The 21,161-nt window shown below is 39.4% G+C and overlaps 1 protein-coding gene across 1 annotated transcript in view; it reads right to left on the bottom strand.

Annotated features, from left to right (window-relative positions):
- Positions 1 to 21,161, bottom strand: part of ARHGAP15 (Rho GTPase activating protein 15) — a 454,296-nt gene that overhangs the window by 205,423 nt on the left and 227,712 nt on the right. Inside the window, exons 7-8 of the mRNA XM_045031797.1 lie at positions 7,776 to 7,874; positions 5,587 to 5,713 (exon numbers count right to left, since the gene is read on the bottom strand). Coding sequence (XP_044887732.1) covers positions 5,587 to 5,713; positions 7,776 to 7,874 — 226 coding nt within the window. The remainder of the gene's footprint in view (positions 1 to 5,586; positions 5,714 to 7,775; positions 7,875 to 21,161) is intronic.

Genomic DNA, 21,161 nt, shown 5'->3' with positions numbered 1-21,161 from the left:
ATCCAGAGTGATTGCATGAGTAACTCCTAGATTTTAAGAAAGGTACAGGATACTTTACAGAAAAAGGACATTTTTAAAGATAAGGGAAAATTACAAGTAGAAACAATAAAAATAATGCAGTCAGTTAAGTCAGTTCTAGCTCTTATACAGTACACAGCAAACAAGGAGATCAAATTGGGTTTTTCTAATATCAAAGGGTTATTTTTTTTAATTTCAAAAATATTTAATTATTTTGCCTTGGCAAACTAAAACCGAGTAACAGATTACTGTTCCCACTGCATAAGGAAATAACTGACAACAATTAGTATTTATTCTTGTTGCTTTTGTAATAAAAATAGAATTCCATCACTTTCAAGGAAATGTAAAATATTAATAAGTATGTGATGAACTGAGTAAATGTGACGCCATAAGGAAATGATGGAGAACAGGTTGGAAATATAGTGCTTTTGGAATGTACTGCATTATCAAGCTTGTGACTGTGCATTTTGACAAGAGCAGCCCTCAGATTGATATAGTAGCCAAAGGGCACTCTTCCTACTGAGAAGCCGTTTGTTTCCATTTGGAAAAGGGAAAAAAAATGGATTCCAGCCTACAATCAATAGAGAAGCTTCTAGCTACTCCAGCCCTGTCTCATTCACAAGAGGTCACTAATGAGTGAAAAAAAAAGCATGAGATAAAGATCAAAATGCAAAAATCACCACCTCCATATGCAACACAAAAAATGTTAAACCTATTACAGAGCAAAAAGTTAGATTTTTATTGGCTGTGGACAAAAAGTTAGTATTTATAATTGATAACACACAAAACAAAGTCTACTTTCTAGAGAACTTGATTATTTAGGAGAATAGTAATGAGTTATAGATCTATCTATAGGGATATCTAAAGCATCAGCAGTTCAAATCCAACCCAGATTAGTGGTGAATTTAAATGGTTACCATAAAATGGATGTTCAGTGCCAGTGTAAAATGAACCTGCTGATCACAGGCCATTTCCTAGTGAACAGGTGTCTACACCACAGAAAGTACCATTATAGCTGGGACTAATTAGCACAACTGTTGCCAGTCTCAGGAAAAAAGGCTAAGGTCTGAATGATCATGTACAGATTATGAAATATTCCCACTAATTTAAAAAATATCTGGCTGGGTTTGTACCTGGGCCATTGACTAAAGAGTTCTGGTGTTGCTAGCCAAATTTCTTGCACTAAAGGTACAGGCTCCCAGAGTGCAGGATTCTGCTTTAATGCAAAAAGTGTTCCAAATGGGCTGAGCACTCCTATTACCATTGACACAGGGCAAGAGGCTACCCTACTGCATAAGTAGTAGCTGTATAAATTAAAGCTGTGCAGTGGCTACTCTTGTAAAATCCAAGGTAATGGACTCCTGCATATCTGAGGGCAGGACTGAGGTCTTAGATTGTAATGATAATGTTTATGAATACTAGGGTGACCATATTTCCCTATGCTGAATATGGGACACCCCTGGTAAAATTACTCGTATTCAAGCAGGTTAAACAGCAATCAAGCAGAACTATGCAGTACAAACATTCAAATTAAAATCAAGTTGACTGAGCCCATGTTAAAAAGAAATACTGTGTAGCTGGATTCTTTTTATTTATCTTCTTATCTTTGAGGCTTTAGGGTTCACATGTGGAAAAGTGACACACAACTCTACCCCCCATTCCTCCCCCACCCACACTCCCATACACCTCTCTCACATAGGGAGAGTGACTGACCAACCTGACCCTCCCCGTCCGGTGCTCTCCGCCCTTCATGCCTGACGGACCAGCCTCTCCTGGTACCTGGCACCGCGTCTTCCCAAGGCAACACATGGAGGGGTGGGGCACAGGATCTCATGCCCTTACTCTCCAGATTTCTGCCAGGGTTCAGACCAGAATATGGCCAGCAGCAGCCTTTTGGCACTATGCAGGAGGGAAGGGAGGGGGGCTGCTTCCAGCCGCAGGGGTGGTGGGTGGGATGGGAGGGAGAAGACCTGGCCAGTGTCTTTGTAGAACTCATCACTTCTCTACCCTCCCACTCCCTCCCCCCGCCACCCCCCATGTGGCTGGAAGCAGCTTGTCCCTTCCTGCCCCCACAGTGTCGAAAGGCAGCTAACAGCTCCAGGATGCTGCTGGCCACTGACATAACCCATCCACCTCCTGTCCCTCAGCTACAGTGCGGGCAGGAAGGGGTTAAGCCCTAAGGATGCATTGTGCACCAGGGCCCAGGGAACCTGACTGCAAGGGCTTTAGCAAACCAGCCAGAAAGGTGGCTCAGCAGGGGAGGGTGCCTAGGGGACGGAGAAGCCCCATGCTCCCAGGGTTAGGACCCAGGGTTGGGTAAAGAGGGTGCTAAGCCCCACCCTGGGGGCTGCTGTGGATCCTGAAGATTCAGGGCATGAAAAGGCTGGAAATTGCTTCCCCAACCACCACCACTCCAGAGCTTAGCTGAGAGGCGGAGAGTCTTCCACATGCCTGCGCTGTGTGCAGCTTGGGCACATGCAGGGCTCAGATCCTCCTGGCCAGCACCCCGGGCCAGAGGGTCTTGGGCTTTCCCAGGGCGCTGAGCGTTCCGATCAGGGGCTGGTTCTCCGCACAGTGCTGGGCGTGGGACATGCATGCCCCACCACGGGGAGGAGCAGTGGAGCTGGGGAGATGAAGGGGCAAAGCAGGGAGAGGACAGTGAGAGGGGGAGCACATAAAGGGCCAATGGGTGGGCAGCAGAGGTGACACATAACCGGGCACTGCCTGGCACCTGTCCACACTCACCAGCCACCGCAGCTTACAGCTGGAAACGGGACGGGGGCTTGGCTGCTGGCTGAAAGCCGGCACGCAGCAGGGGCTGCACTGATAGAGCAGCAGGGGGAGTGGCCAGACCCTCACACTGCATCTTCGCCCTGCCACCAGCCTTGCACACCCACCCCCATCGGCAGCCACTGCACACACACCCTCGCTGCTGGTGGGCAGGCGGCTGGCAAGCAGGGATCCAGCCAGCAGCAGGACCCGCCAGTCCTGATGTGTGTGTGTGGGGGAAGGGGAGGAAGAGCCAGAAAATAGGGACAATCTGCCCATTTTTAAGAAAAAGTCAGGACACTAGCAGGAGGGCCTAAATATGGGACTGTCCCTTTGAAAACGGGACATCTGGTCATCCTAATCAATACCACCATACCAAAACAGGGAAACTTGGCAAACTATCAATTTAAGAAGGAAAGTAGATACTAGGTCATTGGATTTAAATCCAGACCAGGTCAGTGGTGACTGAAAGTCTGCATAATTGAGCTGACCGATGTTCTGGGGCCTGTGTAAACTGAGTTTGCTGGTTTTCCAAATTGTCTCAAAAACCAGCATCACTAGTGGTACTAATTGCCATCATTTCTGGGAATCTCCGCAGAGGCACTAAGGATTACATGAGCATAGAAACCTAACTCTCACTCCTCATCACCTACAGGTCTCCTCAGGTCTGAACTGTGGGACAGTTTGGGCTGAAACCTGGGATAGTTGTTGTCTCCACGATACTTGCTCAATCAATAAGCAGAAACTTTCAATATCTTGTGCCAGACCTTTGACACTCTTTTACCAGCATTACATTTAAAATGTAAAGAAAAAATTACAGATTAATATGAACTGTCTCTGAATCGGAATTAAAGTTTTCCAGGAGGTGTCAGTAGCTCTTTAACTCACACCAGTTGCCTTTCTTCCCCACAAAAAGTCTGCCTAAGCTTTTACTTTCTTGGTTTCTGTCGGGCTGAGAAATAAACAGACTTTAAAAATCCCTTTTAAAAAAAATATTTGGCTTTGCTGACAGTCATCAATAAAATGGAAGTAACAGAAAGATGATTGTTTAAATTTTGTAATAACTTTATAAGTGCACTTACTGCAGATACTGCACATATCTTCTCTGTGCTCTGCAGTCAAACTGGACAATGAAACGACCACCTGTTAACTGCTAACAATGTGTCATTATCAGTTCTCATGCCTTTTTAAAGCAATTTTGGCTCTAGCTGCCAATAATTCTGGCGATGATACTTGTGTGAACATTAAGGGCACAGAAAGCCAAAGGCAGAAAACTGACAATACAGTTTGTGCTTGGACTGCTAATAAGTAAGTGAATACTATGATTTTTCTAATTCCACATAATTACTTAATCTCATGGGGCAAAAAAAAATCCAGATACATATTTTTAAGCAATACAATCTACAGTATTTAAATATAAGCTTCAGTTTGGTGAGATTTCACACCAGATACTTTCAAATTTTTAATGTGTTTAAACAGCCTCTAACAAGAAAGAGGCCACTCATAACTCTCTAAGGTCTAAAAAAGAAATGTAGACTAAGTTTATGTCATTGGTGGTGATCAGTTTCTTCTGTTCTGTCTCCTAAATCATTGTTGAGTGAAATATAAGAATTATGATACCATGAAAACAAAAAAGGTCAGCAAACGGTGAGACAGTTGTAAGGCACTTTGCCATTAATTTTAGTTGAAACAGAATCAGGTCCTTAGACTGTGTCACTGCTTGTTGAGCCTTTTTAAAATGTATAGCAAAAATACAATGTAATTACATAATACAAAGATATATAAGAACATTGTTTACATGCTACAATCAAAACTGCTTTACAGTCTATTAAAAAGAGAAAAACAAATCTATTCAACTAGACAAGCTACAGAAACCAAATATGGCTATAGGTTTCAAAATGAGGGAGTTAACTGAATTTACTTTTGTATTTACATATGTAGTTCTCACTGTTGTTACCTATATTTACACCCATTTATCAATGAGAATAAATCATCCATCTATCTAGCTGTGGTATTTCTAAGGCTTGTATCACTTTAGCATTTAATACTCCAATCCTGCAAAGAGTTGTGCATAGGCAAATTCCTTTGCCTGCACAGAGCTCCCCCACTTGTGTGCATTTCAAGGCACATGGAAGCTGAGTTTATCCTAGAATCAGTACGTGCATCTCATATCAAAAAAGGGAAACAATTCTAATTTTAATGGTGTGTATGGCATTAGGAAGCCATGAAAAAGCTCTCTGCCTTTAGTCCTCACAAAATCTTCAACATCTCAACACAATTTCAAAAAGGAAGATTATCTGGAGTAGAATAAATCATTACTGGTTTCAGAGAATTTTCTGTTATCATCCTAGGCAAATAAAGTAAAACGTCAGACTTTTGGAATTTAGTTTTTTTCATAACATTATAGTAATGTTTCTGGTTGTCTGAAGCAAAAGATCTGCCTTTTCCTGTACACAACTCAAGAGCACAAACATCTATCAGATAAAATTATTCTATCAAAATTAGTTATTTTCCTGAAATAGAAATAAAGTCATTATAATAAAATGTTAGGATAGGATGCAGGTTTGAAATAAACACCTTGGATACTTGTCTTTGCTTCCTGTGGAATTTATTTAGGTTAGAAGACAATGTCCCCCCCAACTCAGACACTTGCAGATAAAAATTGTCCTTTGCTTAGATGTAAGTTATTTACCCCACAAGGGCAAAAATAGGGCCTAATATTAAGTTCCTAGTTTCATTACATTTTATAAATAATACAAATTATCTTATACAAACAGTTATTTAGTTTTAAAAACTTACTTAGAGATTTTCTGTGTTCAGACTTTGGTTCTTTGGACTCAGTACTTAAGCTGCTCAGTAATTCACTGCTAGAGGATCTTTGAAGTTTGAACTCCAGATTTCTTGGTGTACAAATCTGTTCTTTTGGCTGGAAATTATGATTTAAAAAAAATATTATATGGAACAATGAAGTACAAAATTACAGAACATTCATAGAATCAGAAACGGATAGACACTTATACCAGATGATATAATGAATATTTAAGTTAAGGAAAGCGTAATACAAAACCTGTTTACCATAAGACTGCTGTTTTATAACCCTTACAGTTGGTTTTAATTTCTCAAATAAATTTCAGATGCTAAATTGGAAAACAAAAGGCCTAATTTTTTACGTTGGTGACTGAAATGATTTCCCCACTGCATGTGTGTCCAAAGGGTGTTTCTGAATTATTGCAAAGAGGAAGTTTGTTTAAAATAGTCTGGCTTCCTATCTTGGAAATTACAGTAATTGTTGAGTTTCAAGTACCACTAATGTGGGATTGGATTCACTTTGAATGCATTTTGGAAGTGGAGAGACAGAGAGGACTCAACGATCCCCTCTTGTCCTACTTCATCCACATGGAAGGCAACCAGAATAGGACTGGTCTCTTACAACAAGAGGGGCAGTGCTATTGTAGCTGGGTTTGACCAAGAAAAATGGAGATGTAATCACTCTGGTGCCCACAAGCTCAGATGAATTTTTAAAGAGAAATGCATGTTAAACCTTTTCATAGTTATAGTGGGGGGCACAGATCAGCTTTCACATTGCCCTCCCCATCAGTACCCGGCCTGGAAGCTAATGATCTAACCAGCAGACCAAATTTGGTGATGAATCCTGGCCATGTGCCACCTGAGGTACATTGCACATACACTAAGAAGATGATAGTGACAGCAGTTGCTGCATCTGTGTATAATTCCCAGTCCACACTGACTTGATAACATGCACATGCCACTGTCCTGCATGGATAACATAGGGCAGACACTCATCTGGTATAAACTGTCATATCTCCACTGATGATGATAATTTACATCAGCTGAGCATCTACCTTTATGTGTTTCTTTGTACTCCCCTCCAAAGAGGTTCAGCCCCTTAAAGCCAGGATTTCACCCTTAGAGGCACGTTAAAAAACCAAACCAAACAAAAAAACAGCAACTGAATTCATGGGAGCGTAATTGAACAACATAAGCAAGAAAGAGCTTCCACAGAAACTCCACCCAAAATTCTCCAGTAGGATATCAAGTAACAGTACATTTGACCAATGAAATACAATGTATGAAGACATACATCCTCAGATCAAACTTCCCTTGGCTGATTACAGCTTGCAGGTATTGCATTGCTTATAGCTCTTTAAAGAAGCTGTAGCCATATACAAATTAACCCTTTTGGATGTGTCACATAGACCACATTCACAGATACCAGTTTCAGGTGCTATCAACTCAGTTTCAGCAAAATCCCCTGGAAAATTCAGCAAATAGAGATAACTTTTCTTACTACATTTTGCAGTAATCAAGAGGGGTCAATGTCCTATAAAAATAAATCTGCTCTTGGATCAGGCATAGATAGAAAAAGGGGATTTGGAATTTATACTGAGTATAGCAAAAAGAAAAGAAAAAAAACTATGGCTGAATTGGGTTGGGTAATTAAAAATGGTTTTCAGAAAATACAGCCCTGCTTATTTCTAGAAGAAAAACCCCAGCCTTCCTGGGAGAATAACAGCAATCAGTTACAAAGGAATATTATTTGCTAGTGCTATTCTTGTGAATAAGTAATATGAAAATGCATAAAAGGCTCAAATGTATTAATAGTTCTATTGAAGATTATATACTGTAGGCTGCATAAACAGAAAATGTAAAAATTCATTAGTTATTAAGCGCTTGTGTGCTTTTACAACCCACAGTAAACCAATGCCCTTGTTATTCCAGAGAAATAAATGCAGCATTCTGTTTTAAGACAGGAATCAAATGACTTTTTAGTTCAACAACCTTGTTTATCTGACTTTTTTTTTTACGAGATATACATACATACATATTTATATATCCTCCAAATAAAGGAAAGTCTCTCTAGTTAGCTAGCTTTCTGCCTGTCTAAAACCTCTATAGATGCCTGAGCAAATGAAGTTTAAATTACTACATCTTAATTAATAAAGGTAACAGCCAAAACAAATACATACCAATCTGTCAATTGCATTTTTGATAGCGTGGAACCAATCCAATATGATGAAGTCAATATCTGACTGAAGGAGGAACTCATTTCCTGATATCGTTGTGATCTGGTTGGGGGAAGGGGGGAAGAAATGACAGGTAAGCAAACCACACAAGATAGATCATTTTATTTTATTTTATTTTGTTTTAGTAATATATACTCCCTCACACACTGAAATGCTTCCTTTTTGTGCCAGTAATTATCTCTTAGAGAACTGGGAATTACCAAGCAGTTTTGAACCTCTCTCTGAAAACTGTTAATCTATGTCACAACAAATGACTTATTGTCTCAGTAATATAACTATTAAATACAAAGAATACTAAAATAATGTTAATGTGACACAAGCTAAGAAAAGCCAGGGAATTCAGAGTTAAGACAGACGGTTCAAATCTAAGTCAAGGCACTCCTGAAAAAATGCACATGCATGTGTTAGAATTAATTGTGAATTTCCTATCATTTTAGGTTTCTGTTTCAAGTCTGCTAGCATTTGTTTTTTACATTTGATTTCTCTATATTGAAGGTTATAAATATATTTACCTAAGACCCCAGTATGCCTCTTTCTGAGCACTTCAGTCAAATTAACATTAGTGTTATTTCTTTTTTTTTTTAAAAAAAAACCCCGATATATCTATAGCAAAGTAATTAGGAGCCCATTTACCAAGAAAAATAGTTTATCTGAATACAAGTCAATTTACATTTTTGACCCCACCCTGGGAATATTTACCAAAAGAATATTAATTCCCCTGACATGCAGCTCCACAGTCTATTGTAGCTGGCGATATTTGGTGTAAATATGCACACTTTCTTTCTCTCAGTCTGAACTTTTTCTGAAGTGTTATGGGAATTATTCATATTTGGAGAAAGAGAAACAGAGAATGCTCATGTCTTCACATAGAGGGACTGTGCATGAAAGATTCAGAATAGAGGGGATGTACAAGTGGTCTATGAATTTGGCCATTCATTCAGACGTGCTCCAAACTTTATAACTGGGGACCATATCCTGAAGCTCTTACTCAGGTCTTTCGCAAGCAAGAATCACACTGAAATTTTTGTCCAAGAAAGTAATGAGGACAAATGTAAGGTTGGCAAGATTTGGACTTCAATGTTCATTTGAACAGAGAGACATGATATGGTGTGGGGTTACTGTCTAGTCTCACTACACCTGGAGTTCATTTTAAGGCATCAAGGTGCAAAGGCCAAGTGTCATTACCACCTAAGCTTCTATGCTTTTAATTTGACCACACCTTGGAGTGCTTAATTGCTAGTCAAACCCTCATCCTGGTATGATATCCACAAGCACAGATCCTTATGGCCACATGAGTCCCACTGATATCAGCACACATCATTTCCCCATCTCTTCTTCCCTGCCATGACATCAGAAAAGGTGGCAAAAGCCAATGCGGCCTAAGGCTTTATTAACTGTTCTGTGACTCTCTCTGATTTGAGGAAACCCCTCTAAGAAGTAGTTTCAGAATCAACAGCAGCTAAGGAGACTCCGGGCAGCATAGCTCCATGAAGTCATCCTGTCAGAGAGGTAGGGAAGGTGGGGCAAAAGGTCCAGGACCTAGCTTCAAATCACAGGGCATCTCTGCAGGCCTACACTGGGATGCCTGGGCACTGGAAGTGGACCTGACGCCCATTCCATTGTGAGCAGGAAGAAGATGACAGACTTTCAGAACAATTGGGGAAAATTCAGAGCCCCTTCTATAAAAGAGCCAATCAGCCCATAGCTGATTATATTAACCCCTAGCATAATCACTATCCTGTAGATCTCAAATATTTGATTTCCAAAGCCAGTGTTGTTATCCTGCTTGTGAACTAAAAAGATAAAATCCCCCTCCCTTTTTTTAGGAACAGTGCAAATTCAAAATCCAACTTAAGGTAACCAGATCTCTGATTCTTTCCCTAGTTTACACTGAAAGCTTTTGGGTTATAAATGTATTACATAACATCACAATTTATTAACATACACATGCAGAAATGAATTAGACCAAACACAGAGGACAATCCAATCTAATACATCTCTTTCAGTATAAACAAATCATTATTAAAATTATAAAAAGAAATAACATTTTCAAAGTAAAAGCAACATACATTATTAGATTTACTGTATTTTGAAGGCTTAAGAGGGACACAACATAGTTCAGTCTTCCATTCAGTAACGTCAGGCTTTATTAAAATACAAGTATTTCAGCATTGCATAAACATTGTACCGTATGATATGCAAAAGAGATACTTCACTGCTAACAAGACAAAAGCAAAACACAGTTTGAAAGTTTCTGTGTCTGAATGTGTTATTGTAATAATCATATATAAACAGTGATTTATGAATAAATCAGTAAAATAGATCACAGAATTGCAGGAAGAGATTTCATTCAAAATATACTCTTTCTAAGATATAGTTCAAGTCCGTTTCTCTCTTTCTTCATACTAATCTTCAGAGTAACTAGGCAATTTCAAGAAGACTGCTACTGCTCTCTACAGTTTAAATGCATCCACTTCTTAATTACAGTCAGTAATTGACTTTGTTCTGCTCCATTCCAGTCATTCACAGGAAAGCAGTTCCAAAGGCTTTGGCTGGTAAATCCCATTTAATGTGTAGGTTTCCTATCCCACTTTTATATATTACCTCCTTAGGATTTCTGATAAATGGTTCTTGGAAAGGATTGCTAAACCATACTTGCACTTTGAACAATCGAATTTCCAACACCCTAGGGACAAGACATCAGTAAAGAATGCTAGCTTGGACTAAACCTTGTGATTGAACAATTTATGATCACTGCCCTAAATGCTGTATAACTAACAAGTGTAAATGGTTCAATATTAAGGCGTGCTAACATGCCATCTCTGTATCAGGCATAGCTGAAATAAACATAGGGACCAGAAAAAATGAAACACAACTCTGCAACAGTATGAAGAGCTCTAGCTAGAGATGCCAGACTCCATTTTGCCTATTACTCCACTAATTTAAATATCTCCTGAAATCCCTTCTCTCTGCATATTATGTTTTCAAGGCATGTATTCTGGCAACTATCTGTTGATGTACCTTTAAAAAATTGCTGATATTGTCAATATGTACTAGAAACCTAAAAGGAATAAATAACGTGTATAGCGCTCTGTTATTTGGGGAGTGAGTGTCATCCAGTGGTTAGAACAGATGACTAGGAATCAGGACTCTTGGGTTCTCTTTCTGGCTCTGTAATTGACTTGTTATGTCACCGTGGGAAAATCACTTAAAGTACAAGATCCTCTTGTGTTTTGCATTTCACCACAGCATAGTCTGGCTATAAAGCCAGCTTAACTAGCCAAGTGAGGATCATCCCAACATAAGGACTAGAGTTAACATACTCTTCATGATGCCAGCACAGTAGGAAAACAAGGGTATGGAACACTCCTACATGTTAGTCCTGGGCTGCTTAGGGATTGCTATTAGGTGCTGCCCTGTAAAGCCATGTGAGGAGGCTAATTATGACTACCATTACAATGATACTAACCAATGCATAGGTGCTCCCTAGAATGAATGCACTACACTCCAGCAGTACCCCCTTCTAATAATATTTTACCTGACTTGTATTACTTGCACAAGTTATGAAGTTTGTATGAAGGCACCACTTCAGGGCTTCCCAAACCTTTTCAGAGCATGAATCACAGCTGAAGAGAGTATCCCACAGACCACCTTCCCTTCCATTGGTCATTGAGTAACATTCTTACAGCAACTGCATCAATTGCTTACGTAGAAAATATTCTTAACTACCTTTAGTGCAATTTTGAAGGTGGAATCAAAGGGGATATTATTAGCCAGCTTTCCACAGGCCATTGGTGCCTGAACCTCAGTTTGGTAACCATTGTATTAGTTCAAGACAGTAACAAAGGCATTTTACATGACCGCCAAGATATTCTTTGAAATATCTGTATTTCTATATGCATACACATTTCTATACGCAGATTGCTTTACTTCCTACATTTGCTTTAGCTACATTCAATAAGGTAGAAACAATTTTAAAGATGCTATTGACATACAATATATATAAGAGCCTTGGAAACTCCAGGGAGGTAAGGAGAGAAATTCATATGAGAGAACAAAAAGGCAAAAACTTATAAGTGCACTTATATCAAAGTGCACATGTTCATCTCTTACATATTTAAGGCCTGTTTTTAGTGATAGGCTAATTTCAGACAGTGTAGAGCAAACCTTGATACAAGGCACCTAGCAGTGAAGTGAAAAGTCCAGTGGGGGTGAATGGTCGGAAGAAGTGGCAGCAAAAGATGGACCAACCCCTCATCTGAAACTGGAGAGGCTGGAAGGAGCAGCCCATAAATCAATGTGATAGTTGGTGATATGACCAGGGCCCATGGGGAATGTGGACATTCAATGAAGCCTTGCTGTAGCTATTACCATTTCTCTGGAGTTCTCAGTAGAACACAAAGCTGTCCCCCATCAAGGGAAGGTAATTTGCCCTTATATAGCACTTTCAATTCTGAGGATCTCAAAGCACTTTACAAACATGAATGAATTAAGCCTGACAGCAATCCTGAGAGACAGGTAATATTAACCCCAATGTACAGATTGTAAAATTGAGGCACCGCAATGTTAAGTGACTTCCTCAAGAACCCAGGCCTGTGCTTAAGTCACAAAAGCATCCTTCCACTCACTATATACACAAGATATGAGATCATTGCCATAGGTCAGTGATTCCCAAACCTGGGACACCGCTTGTGTAGGGAAAGCCGCTGGCAAGCCAGGCTGGAAGCAGTGCGGTCCGAGGGACGTACTGGCCGCTGCTTCCAGCAGCTCCCATTGGCCTGGAGCAACAAACCGCGGCCAGTGGGAGCTGCGATCGGCTGAACCTGTGGACGTGGCAGGTACACAAACCAGCCTGGCCCGCCAGGGGCTTTCCCTACACTAGCAGCATTCCAAGTTTGGGAAACACTGCCCTGGGGCACAGGGTTTACTCCCCTGTGAAATAGGTGGTGGGAGATCCTGTGTCTCTGAAACAGTTCTGACCCAATTCACATGCTCCCCAACCCTTGATCTCTGGAAATGTGTGTCTATTGTACCATGTTTCCAAGGCTGCCCGTCTGTCATTGCTAGCCATCCTGATCCCTATCGTGGAGAGGGGGCACCGAAAAGATAACAAAGCCCCATGCTGTTCATTTTCCTCAGACATTTTGGAGGGTTAAGCATGGAGTTCCTCTGCCCCACATAGCACCACCATATTTTCCATCCCCAGCCCAGTCAGTCACCATGCTTAGGAAGGAAATGGTGCTGTGGAGGTGGCTGACCTCCCACCTTTTCATGTGGGGGAGTGGCTATCCCTGTGCAGAGGATTCCCTCCATGCACAGATCTGGGGGTTATGATTTTCTCCTCATGTAATTATACAGCAATGCACTCCGCCCTCCCCCATTGACACATGTCTGGGCTTGCAAATGCCTGAATTTCACCCAGAAAAAAAGCTTAAAAATTAGAGTTTTTTCCCCCTTTTCTTTACATTTATCGTTAGAGTATAGCATAATTTTGGTACAGAATACAGTAGATATTCATGGGTTTATCCACACCCAAAGTAAGCAGAAGTAGAATTTAATTAAAATAAAGTTTGGAGACATTTGGCACTTCTTAGTGGTTTAATTAATCTGGTATGAATTGTGTTTGAACTGAATTAAACAGAAACAGAGATCTGTAGTTTTTTAAAACACGTCAAAAGTGTATTTCATTGCTAGAAGTTGATCTAAATTATTTTCTCTTTGATAATCCAGTCTCTTGCCATGTTTGTGCTGAATGAGTAAGCAGTAAAAAGAATATATAAAATACTTACTTGTGCTCCACTATAATGAGGTAAATATGCAACAATGAACAAAATGAACAAAAGCAAACAAACAATCAGTATTCTACTGCATTTTATTCACCTTGCATCACATATCCATGCTATGATATTTCCAATCAAGCTAACATTGTCATGGTTATGCTAATAGTTAAATTACTTAGTGGACTCAAAGGTGTTTATGACTACCACGGAAATTACATTATCAGGCAGATTGTCTATCTCAAATTACAGTCTGGCTTGACTAACCTCTAATAGTCCTTCTGACATGTCAAGCAAAGTTAATATAAAAATGAGGGTGAAATATCAATTTGAAGAAAAAGGTCTTCTACCAGCTCTCCAAAAAAATGTTTCTTGTTAAAACATTTTGTGAGAAAGTATTTGTCTTGTGTTCCCAATGTTGCTAGATGTTAAGTAAATATATGCTGATTGCAAAAAAGTTGCTTTGGCAACTCTCTTATTAAAATGCATTTGTAACCCCTATCTGCCATGAAAGTTTTAAAAAGTTTGTTTACTTTGGATAGCCGCCTTATCCAAGGTTACCTCAGCAAACAATGATGGCAGTCTTCAGAAGTTGTGTGAGGAACAAGCCACTGGGGATCCATTTTTGTTTTAATTGGCACACACAAACACTTTTCTGGTCTGTCAAAAAGATCAAGCTAATATGCATGGAGGGTGTTATATTCTCAGCTTTTGGGAGTAGTAAAGCTCCCTTTATTTAAGTAATTTAAATGATAGACTGCAAAAACTTTGCAAGTCAAAAAAATGTTTTATACTTTCTTTGGGAATATTTGTTTTGAGCAACAGCAAATGTTCTACATATCTAACAATGTTGAACCTTATGTTATAATTACCCTGATTCTTTTGACTCTTCAAAAAATTGTTACTAAATCCAACATTGCTAAATAAAAGAGGCAACAAATAACTCCTGCATTTTTACAACTTCCACTGTGGTAACAATTGTGAGCCCATTTTATTCCAGAAATTTATGGGATATGTTTTCAGTGTGTTTGGGTATGATTGATTTGCATGTACATTTGGTGGAAACGTCAGTAGCGTCATCAGATCAAAACAAACTGCTCCAGTAAGTAATTTGTTATTTAATGGGGAAAAAAACACTAATGTTTGGGCTACAAAAAAGAGTGGTTTTCAAGTGGATACAAAATTCTACTGGTCTGAGGTCAAACTTACAAGGAAGAATGCTTTCTTAATTGAAATTGAGATGTCTCTTTGATACCCCCAAACAATTTTGTCCTGCGAGTTCTTAGAACAGACACTTGTTCAGCATAATAAAATCATATATACTCAAAGTTTGGATTGTTCAAAAGAGAAGATGTGTCTTGGGGTCTAATTCTTTTCTCTTTCACTTACCTCTTACCAGTTAATTGTACCAGTTACTCCTGAATAACACCAGCGTTAATGAGGAGAGAATTCGGTCCTCTATCTGCATTACAGGACAAATTCTTTCCCTTCTTCCTGGTCTATAAAGGATCCCTGAGGCAGTAGAATGGATCTGATTCCAATTCCAAGGCAGATGGATGGTATTTGGGAAACTCCTGAAGGGGAAACAGACCTCCTGAGCAGCAGGAGCACAGGCAGAAAGGCAGAGAAGAAATGGGCTGGAGCTGGTAGATCCTATGCTCCATGAATAAGTCAGCTATTGTCCCTGTGTGAGTCACAAGAATAGCCAGAGATGAGAAGGCTCTCATAGCCTGTCTTAGAGGGCTAACATGCAGAGAACTGTAGGGATAGAGGACTCCTCTCTTTTAGATTGTGCAGAACACCTTAATGCCAAGCCTGGCTACTCAGATTGGGAGCTGAGAATGGGATTTGTGTTTGAAATAAAAGGAATGTTAGAGGTTAGTAAATCCAGACTGTAATTTGAGATAGCAATCCGCCCATTGCATATCAAATTGAATAAAGTTGAATTTTCACCATTATAATTTAAGTTATATGTACTTGGTCATCTTTTTTTCAGCTCACAAGCAACAGTTTTCCATGATAGTCTTCAATTAAAAATATTATTGCTCTTCTGGTTGAAGCAATAACTGATGGAGAATTATAAATAATGCCCAAAGTTACAAGCTGAGAGCACTATTATCCAATCAATGCCACATTTTACTCCCATAGGGCACAAACGATTAACTCCAGAAATCCTGTTCAGTCAGTGTCTGGCCAGTCTTTTTGTCAGCAAAACACTACTGGCCAGTTTAGATGTCAGTATTGTCAAACTATTTTTAATGACATGATCATGTCTTGGCCATTGAAATTGTGTTTTCCCACTGACAAGTATAATACGCTCTCGCTCTCTCGCTCTCTCTCTCTCCCTCCTTCTTCTTCTTCTCTTCCCTCAGGGAAGACGGAAATGTACAATGAACACAGAAACAGACCATGTTTGACGTCATGACATTGAATGTGCTCTTTTGCAAACAGCAGCCAACCCTGCCCGTCACCAAGACCCAGCATCAAGCACCAGTGTTGCACTCCCCAAAAGAGCTAGTTAGTGCTTGTTAGGATTGAGCACCTCTTGGCCCCATGTTACACTTCCTGGCCTCCTCAGCCTGGTTCTAACCATTGAGCTGGATTGCTGGTGCTTGCCCCTGACAGTGGAACTGATGAAACACTTCCGGTTTCCCCAGCTACAAATGATGTAATGGGAGTGGGGCACATTAGACTTCTGTCAGTCATTCAGGCAAGGAAGCTGGGGATGGCTGCCATCAAGGCATAATGGTTTCAAAGCAGAAAGCATTAAGAAAATAAGATGGGGGAGAGGGAGACAAAGGCAAGGGAAGTAGGAAGGAAGATAAGAGACACACACAACAAATTATTCAAGAAGGAGAAGCAAGAGAGAGATAACAATCGAGACACAATTTAACAATACTGTTTGACTAAATGGGGAAACAAGAGAAAAGAAAATTGTGCATATTGTTCAAAGATTTAAGACAGAGGGTAATATAACACAACCTTCTACAAGATACTTTTTCCCTTGGGGCAATATTTTCCTGCTATTGCCTTCACAATCTGTATCTATATATTACACATACACCACACTTATTGGCAGTGGTTTCTTTGAGAAACCCCATCTTTCTTAGCTTTACCAGCAGGACAAGACATCGTGATTAATAGTCCTGCTGTCCAATTTTATATGCACGTTATCACACATTATGATATATGCGAATGAAACTCAACATGATAAGTCACTGTACCAAACAACATCAAAAGGATGATGTGTGCTATGTTTTCAGTACAATCGGTCTAAAGGATGTACATGTTTGTTTGTTTGTTTTAAATACTACATGCATGTAGATTTTGTTTTGTTGACACTGTAGATTTATTCTATAGTAGCAGAGAATTTTTACAACTACATTGCTTGAAGGCAAAAGCAGATACTGCTGTGGGTATTTCATTTACTCACACACGTCTCCTATTAATAAGTGCTGAGATTACACAACACGAAAAAGAGACATTGCTATAAGTATCTTTATACTTATAGTAACTTATTTGGCCATGATTATAAGTGTTTATAAAACATTCAAGAATCGTTCCTTGTCTACTTATACTAATGAGAACACCTGTTAACTTTAGAGCTGCACAGACTTATTTGCATTGAATTCAGGTTTTTGCACACTATACATTGCTTTTGAAACAATTAGATGTTTACAGAGAAATATAGCTAAAAGAGGAACAGCAGCTTGAATGCCCTCCAGCCCAAGTCAGTGCTAATCCAGGTTTGAGTGAAAAACAGAAATCTGCTGAATTATAATAGTGACGCTAATTCTGTTAGCAGTGAACAAAGGTGTACCTGAAAAGTACTGATAGCAGATGTGTATTTCTTACTTGTGGGGAGAAGTACCCACTGCTGAGAGAGGTAGTTCATAAGGATGAGATAGTGGTACTGAATATATATTTTTCTCATTGTTATTTTTGCTGCCTCCTTTGCATGAAGTGTTTTTCTTCTTTTTCTCTAACGAGACTCCTTCCACATAATGGAAATGGAGCATGTGTAGTCAGTCCTCCAAAAGAGTTGTTCACACTACTTTATTCATTTGTCATTAGACAATGCAATAGAAAAATTCAAGAATCCTTCTAAAACTAGAGACCCAAGCACCATTCTCTTCTATGGAACTTTTCTCATTGTGCCGAGGGCAAGAGAGGCAAAAGGTCTCTTCCCTCAAACCAGGTCTGCTGAATGATAGTGTAACATTGTGCCACTACAGAACCAGGTTAGCTGGCTTTTGGGACTCTATTTAACAATGATACGAAACATCAAAGCCGGTCCATGATAGGAACATGTATTGCGCCAGCTGTGTCAAGTTCTTAAGCTTAGCAGGCAGAAATGTATGATGGTTATCTTTACTTTTCTTGCACAGAGCAACTGGGCAACATACACACAAAATCTGTGCTTTCGTCTTTGCCTTTCCATCCTCATCAGCACACAAATTCTAAGAAAAGTTACAGCTGACTATAGATGGTGTGACTTAAGGCTGCTTCATTCATTCATTTAGGAAAATATTTCCTGTAAAGTAGTATTTTCTTTCCATTAACTGCAAAATATATTCATCAAAATATTTTTATTTAGTTATTTAACATTTTAAATTTAAAATGATGTTGTTGATATTTACTAAAAATGGAATTATATTGTTAGGATCTAAATGAGCTGTGTAGTTTAAAGATTAACTATTTTGTTAGACAATCCTCACTCAAGTAATGATATTTATACTGCATCTAGCAGGTATGCCAGGTCACAGAAATCCATGCTGTACTTCATAAAGACCAAAGACACTAATGAGGGGACACAATCCTGGAACAATTATTCAATCCTGAGGATCTGGAATCAATTTTACTTTATAAGAAATTCAGGATCACTGAATAATCTGGACCATGGGTTTCTTTCAGAGAGCACCAGCTGCCATTCGGTATGTAAATTTGCTAGTCTAGGGATCCACAGCATGGACTTTTGCATCTCAAAATCCCAGGACTGGTGATGTTGCAATCCCTAGATTTCAAGACTGGAAACAATTAGAGGATCATAGGATTCCACTTTTTCTCGACTGTGGAACTGCATTGAAAGCTGTGGACTAGCATTGGCCCATACATACACATGGCATTCTAAGTAGTAGTGTAGCAATGCCATAAATTAATAGCCCAAAATATTTTTTCACAATATCAAACAATCAACATTTCTGTCATTTGAAAATAGGTGTCTCAGGGTAGCTCTTATAGGGAAAGGCAGAAAACAACATGTAACTCATTATAAATGCACTAATGCTGAAATTCACCCTTTACAAAATTTCAGCAATCCTTATGGGAGTTGTGAGAAATTAATTTCAATACCTCCTACCAGCCATAAACCGCCCACAAATCTGCACTGCAGCCCCCCCTCCCCAACATCTTCCACTGTCCTGCAAATTATAGCAGGGTTTGGGGCTACTGGAGCTAATATATGTAGATTCAGTGGTCCAGACCTTGGCTTACCTTCCCTATGCCTCAGCCTGTTCAGAGCCAGAATGGAGAGACCATCTGTAGAGATCCCTTTCATGGTGCTGTATCAGTCAGTTCATCATTACTTTGATGTTTTGTGCAAGGCCTCCATACCTCCAGTGAATTTCATCCTAAAAGTGCAGCTTTTAAAACTCCTGACACATCCATGGGGCCACCAAGTTCCCTGGTGAGCCAGGATTTATTGAGTGAGTTAACCTCACCTCAGGTTGGATAAGGGACATATTGAGAAATCACCCTCACAACTTTCTTAAAACATGTCATGATGTTATTCGCTTTATGTACAATAATAGAGATGTAGAACAGACCAACCTGTCACAAAATATTATAGAAAAAGAATGATACAGGCTCTGAAAGTATTAACTCTAACCAGAACTCAAACTTCTTTCCTGACCACCCCCAATACAAGGAAAAAATCAGAGTATTGTGTTGGACAAGTGGAAACATTGATTAAAGTTGAAAGTCTGAAAATGGAGAATTTTAATGAATCAGGCAGACTATTCTCTTAAACTCTAGCCATCCAGTTAAAGAAAGAACACATGGGAAACCACCATTAAACAAGACATGATGATTGTCTTTTAGTGACTTCTATCAAGGTGATAAGAATGGACTCAGAAACGAATTATCATAATTTGTATTGTGGTAGTACCTAGAAGGCCCACTCAGCACTTGGGTCCCATTATGCTAGGCACTGCACACACACACACACACACACTCACACACAGAGTGAAGAGATGGTTCCTATCTCAAAGAGCTCGCTATTTGATATAAGAGAAAAGATAACTGGTGGGTACCACAAACAGATAAGGGGAGCACACAGTAACAGTGATATGGATATGATTAGCATAAGGTGCAATCATAGGATGGAGATTAATGGAAATTTTCCCACAGTTTCCAACCAAAATGAAATCCAAGATACTTCAGTGGGTTGAAATTTATCAACTCATTCTCAGTGACACTGTTGTCTGGGACAAGTGAGAAATTATAATAATTTTTGGTTTCAGATGGAGCTAAAAATTAGAATGCAGGAACATAACTAAAGTGATATTTGGCTGTGAAAAGCTACTACTTATGGGTCAAATTGTGAAACCCTTACTCAGATTAGTGAGCAAGTCCTCACACATAGATTAACCTTTAACTAAAGATTATGTCATGTGATGAAACCTCCAGGAATATGTCCAACCAGAATTGGCAACCCTACTAGTGTCTGAAATTTTGAAATACTATAGTTTCCTTACAAAACACTGTCAGTCAAGTTTCAGACTCTCACACCATTCACAGTAACTGGACAATCTGCAGGGATATGCCACAATGTGGTATAGCATGCACAAAATTTGAAAAACTCTGGTTCCCAGAAACAAAATCACATCTCCTAGTTTTAAACAGAGAATGATTGCAAAATATTTGGCCATCAACACTGATGACAGAGGTTGGGTAATCAATAACTTTTGTGGTTGAATTACTGACTGATAAGTAATTTCCTGCTATTTATGAGTAGAATTAGGAAGTGGTTCCTTGGATTTGGAAGGGTCTCCCTCTTTTCTAAATACGATGTATCTTAAAGTTTAATATTCTTTTACATTACTAAAGGAAGAGTTGGGATGAGGCAGTGTTTCCACATGGTTTTGGAGTGGCATTTCCTGCAATCACTTAAGAGACAAAACATGAGAATCTGAAAATAAAAAAATGCTAAATTATCAGCCATGGAAATGGCAAGCTATTTAGCTTTTTAGTTCATTAGCTATGAGATTTTGGTTGGATTTTATAGCTCCATGACAGTCACTCTGCTTCCTGTCATTAGCAAACATACAGTACATACAATGGGAGAACAAATAAAGCATATGAAAATTGTTACGGCCTCATCTTCAGGTCATATTTATTCAAGTACAATTTAGGTGACTGGAGACCCAGGCTTATCCCACAACACAAACTACAAAGATAGAATGTCCATTACCAGAGCACTATTTTAAGGACCCCTGACTCTCACATCCCCTCATTCCTTTCACACTATTACAGATATCATAGAGTAGTGAGT

Source organism: Mauremys mutica, chromosome 10, assembly GCF_020497125.1.
Source record: "Mauremys mutica isolate MM-2020 ecotype Southern chromosome 10, ASM2049712v1, whole genome shotgun sequence".
Taxonomy (NCBI): Eukaryota; Metazoa; Chordata; order Testudines; family Geoemydidae; genus Mauremys; species Mauremys mutica.
Note: the sequence above shows the minus strand (reverse complement) of the source record. Positions and strands in the feature narration are given on the sequence as shown.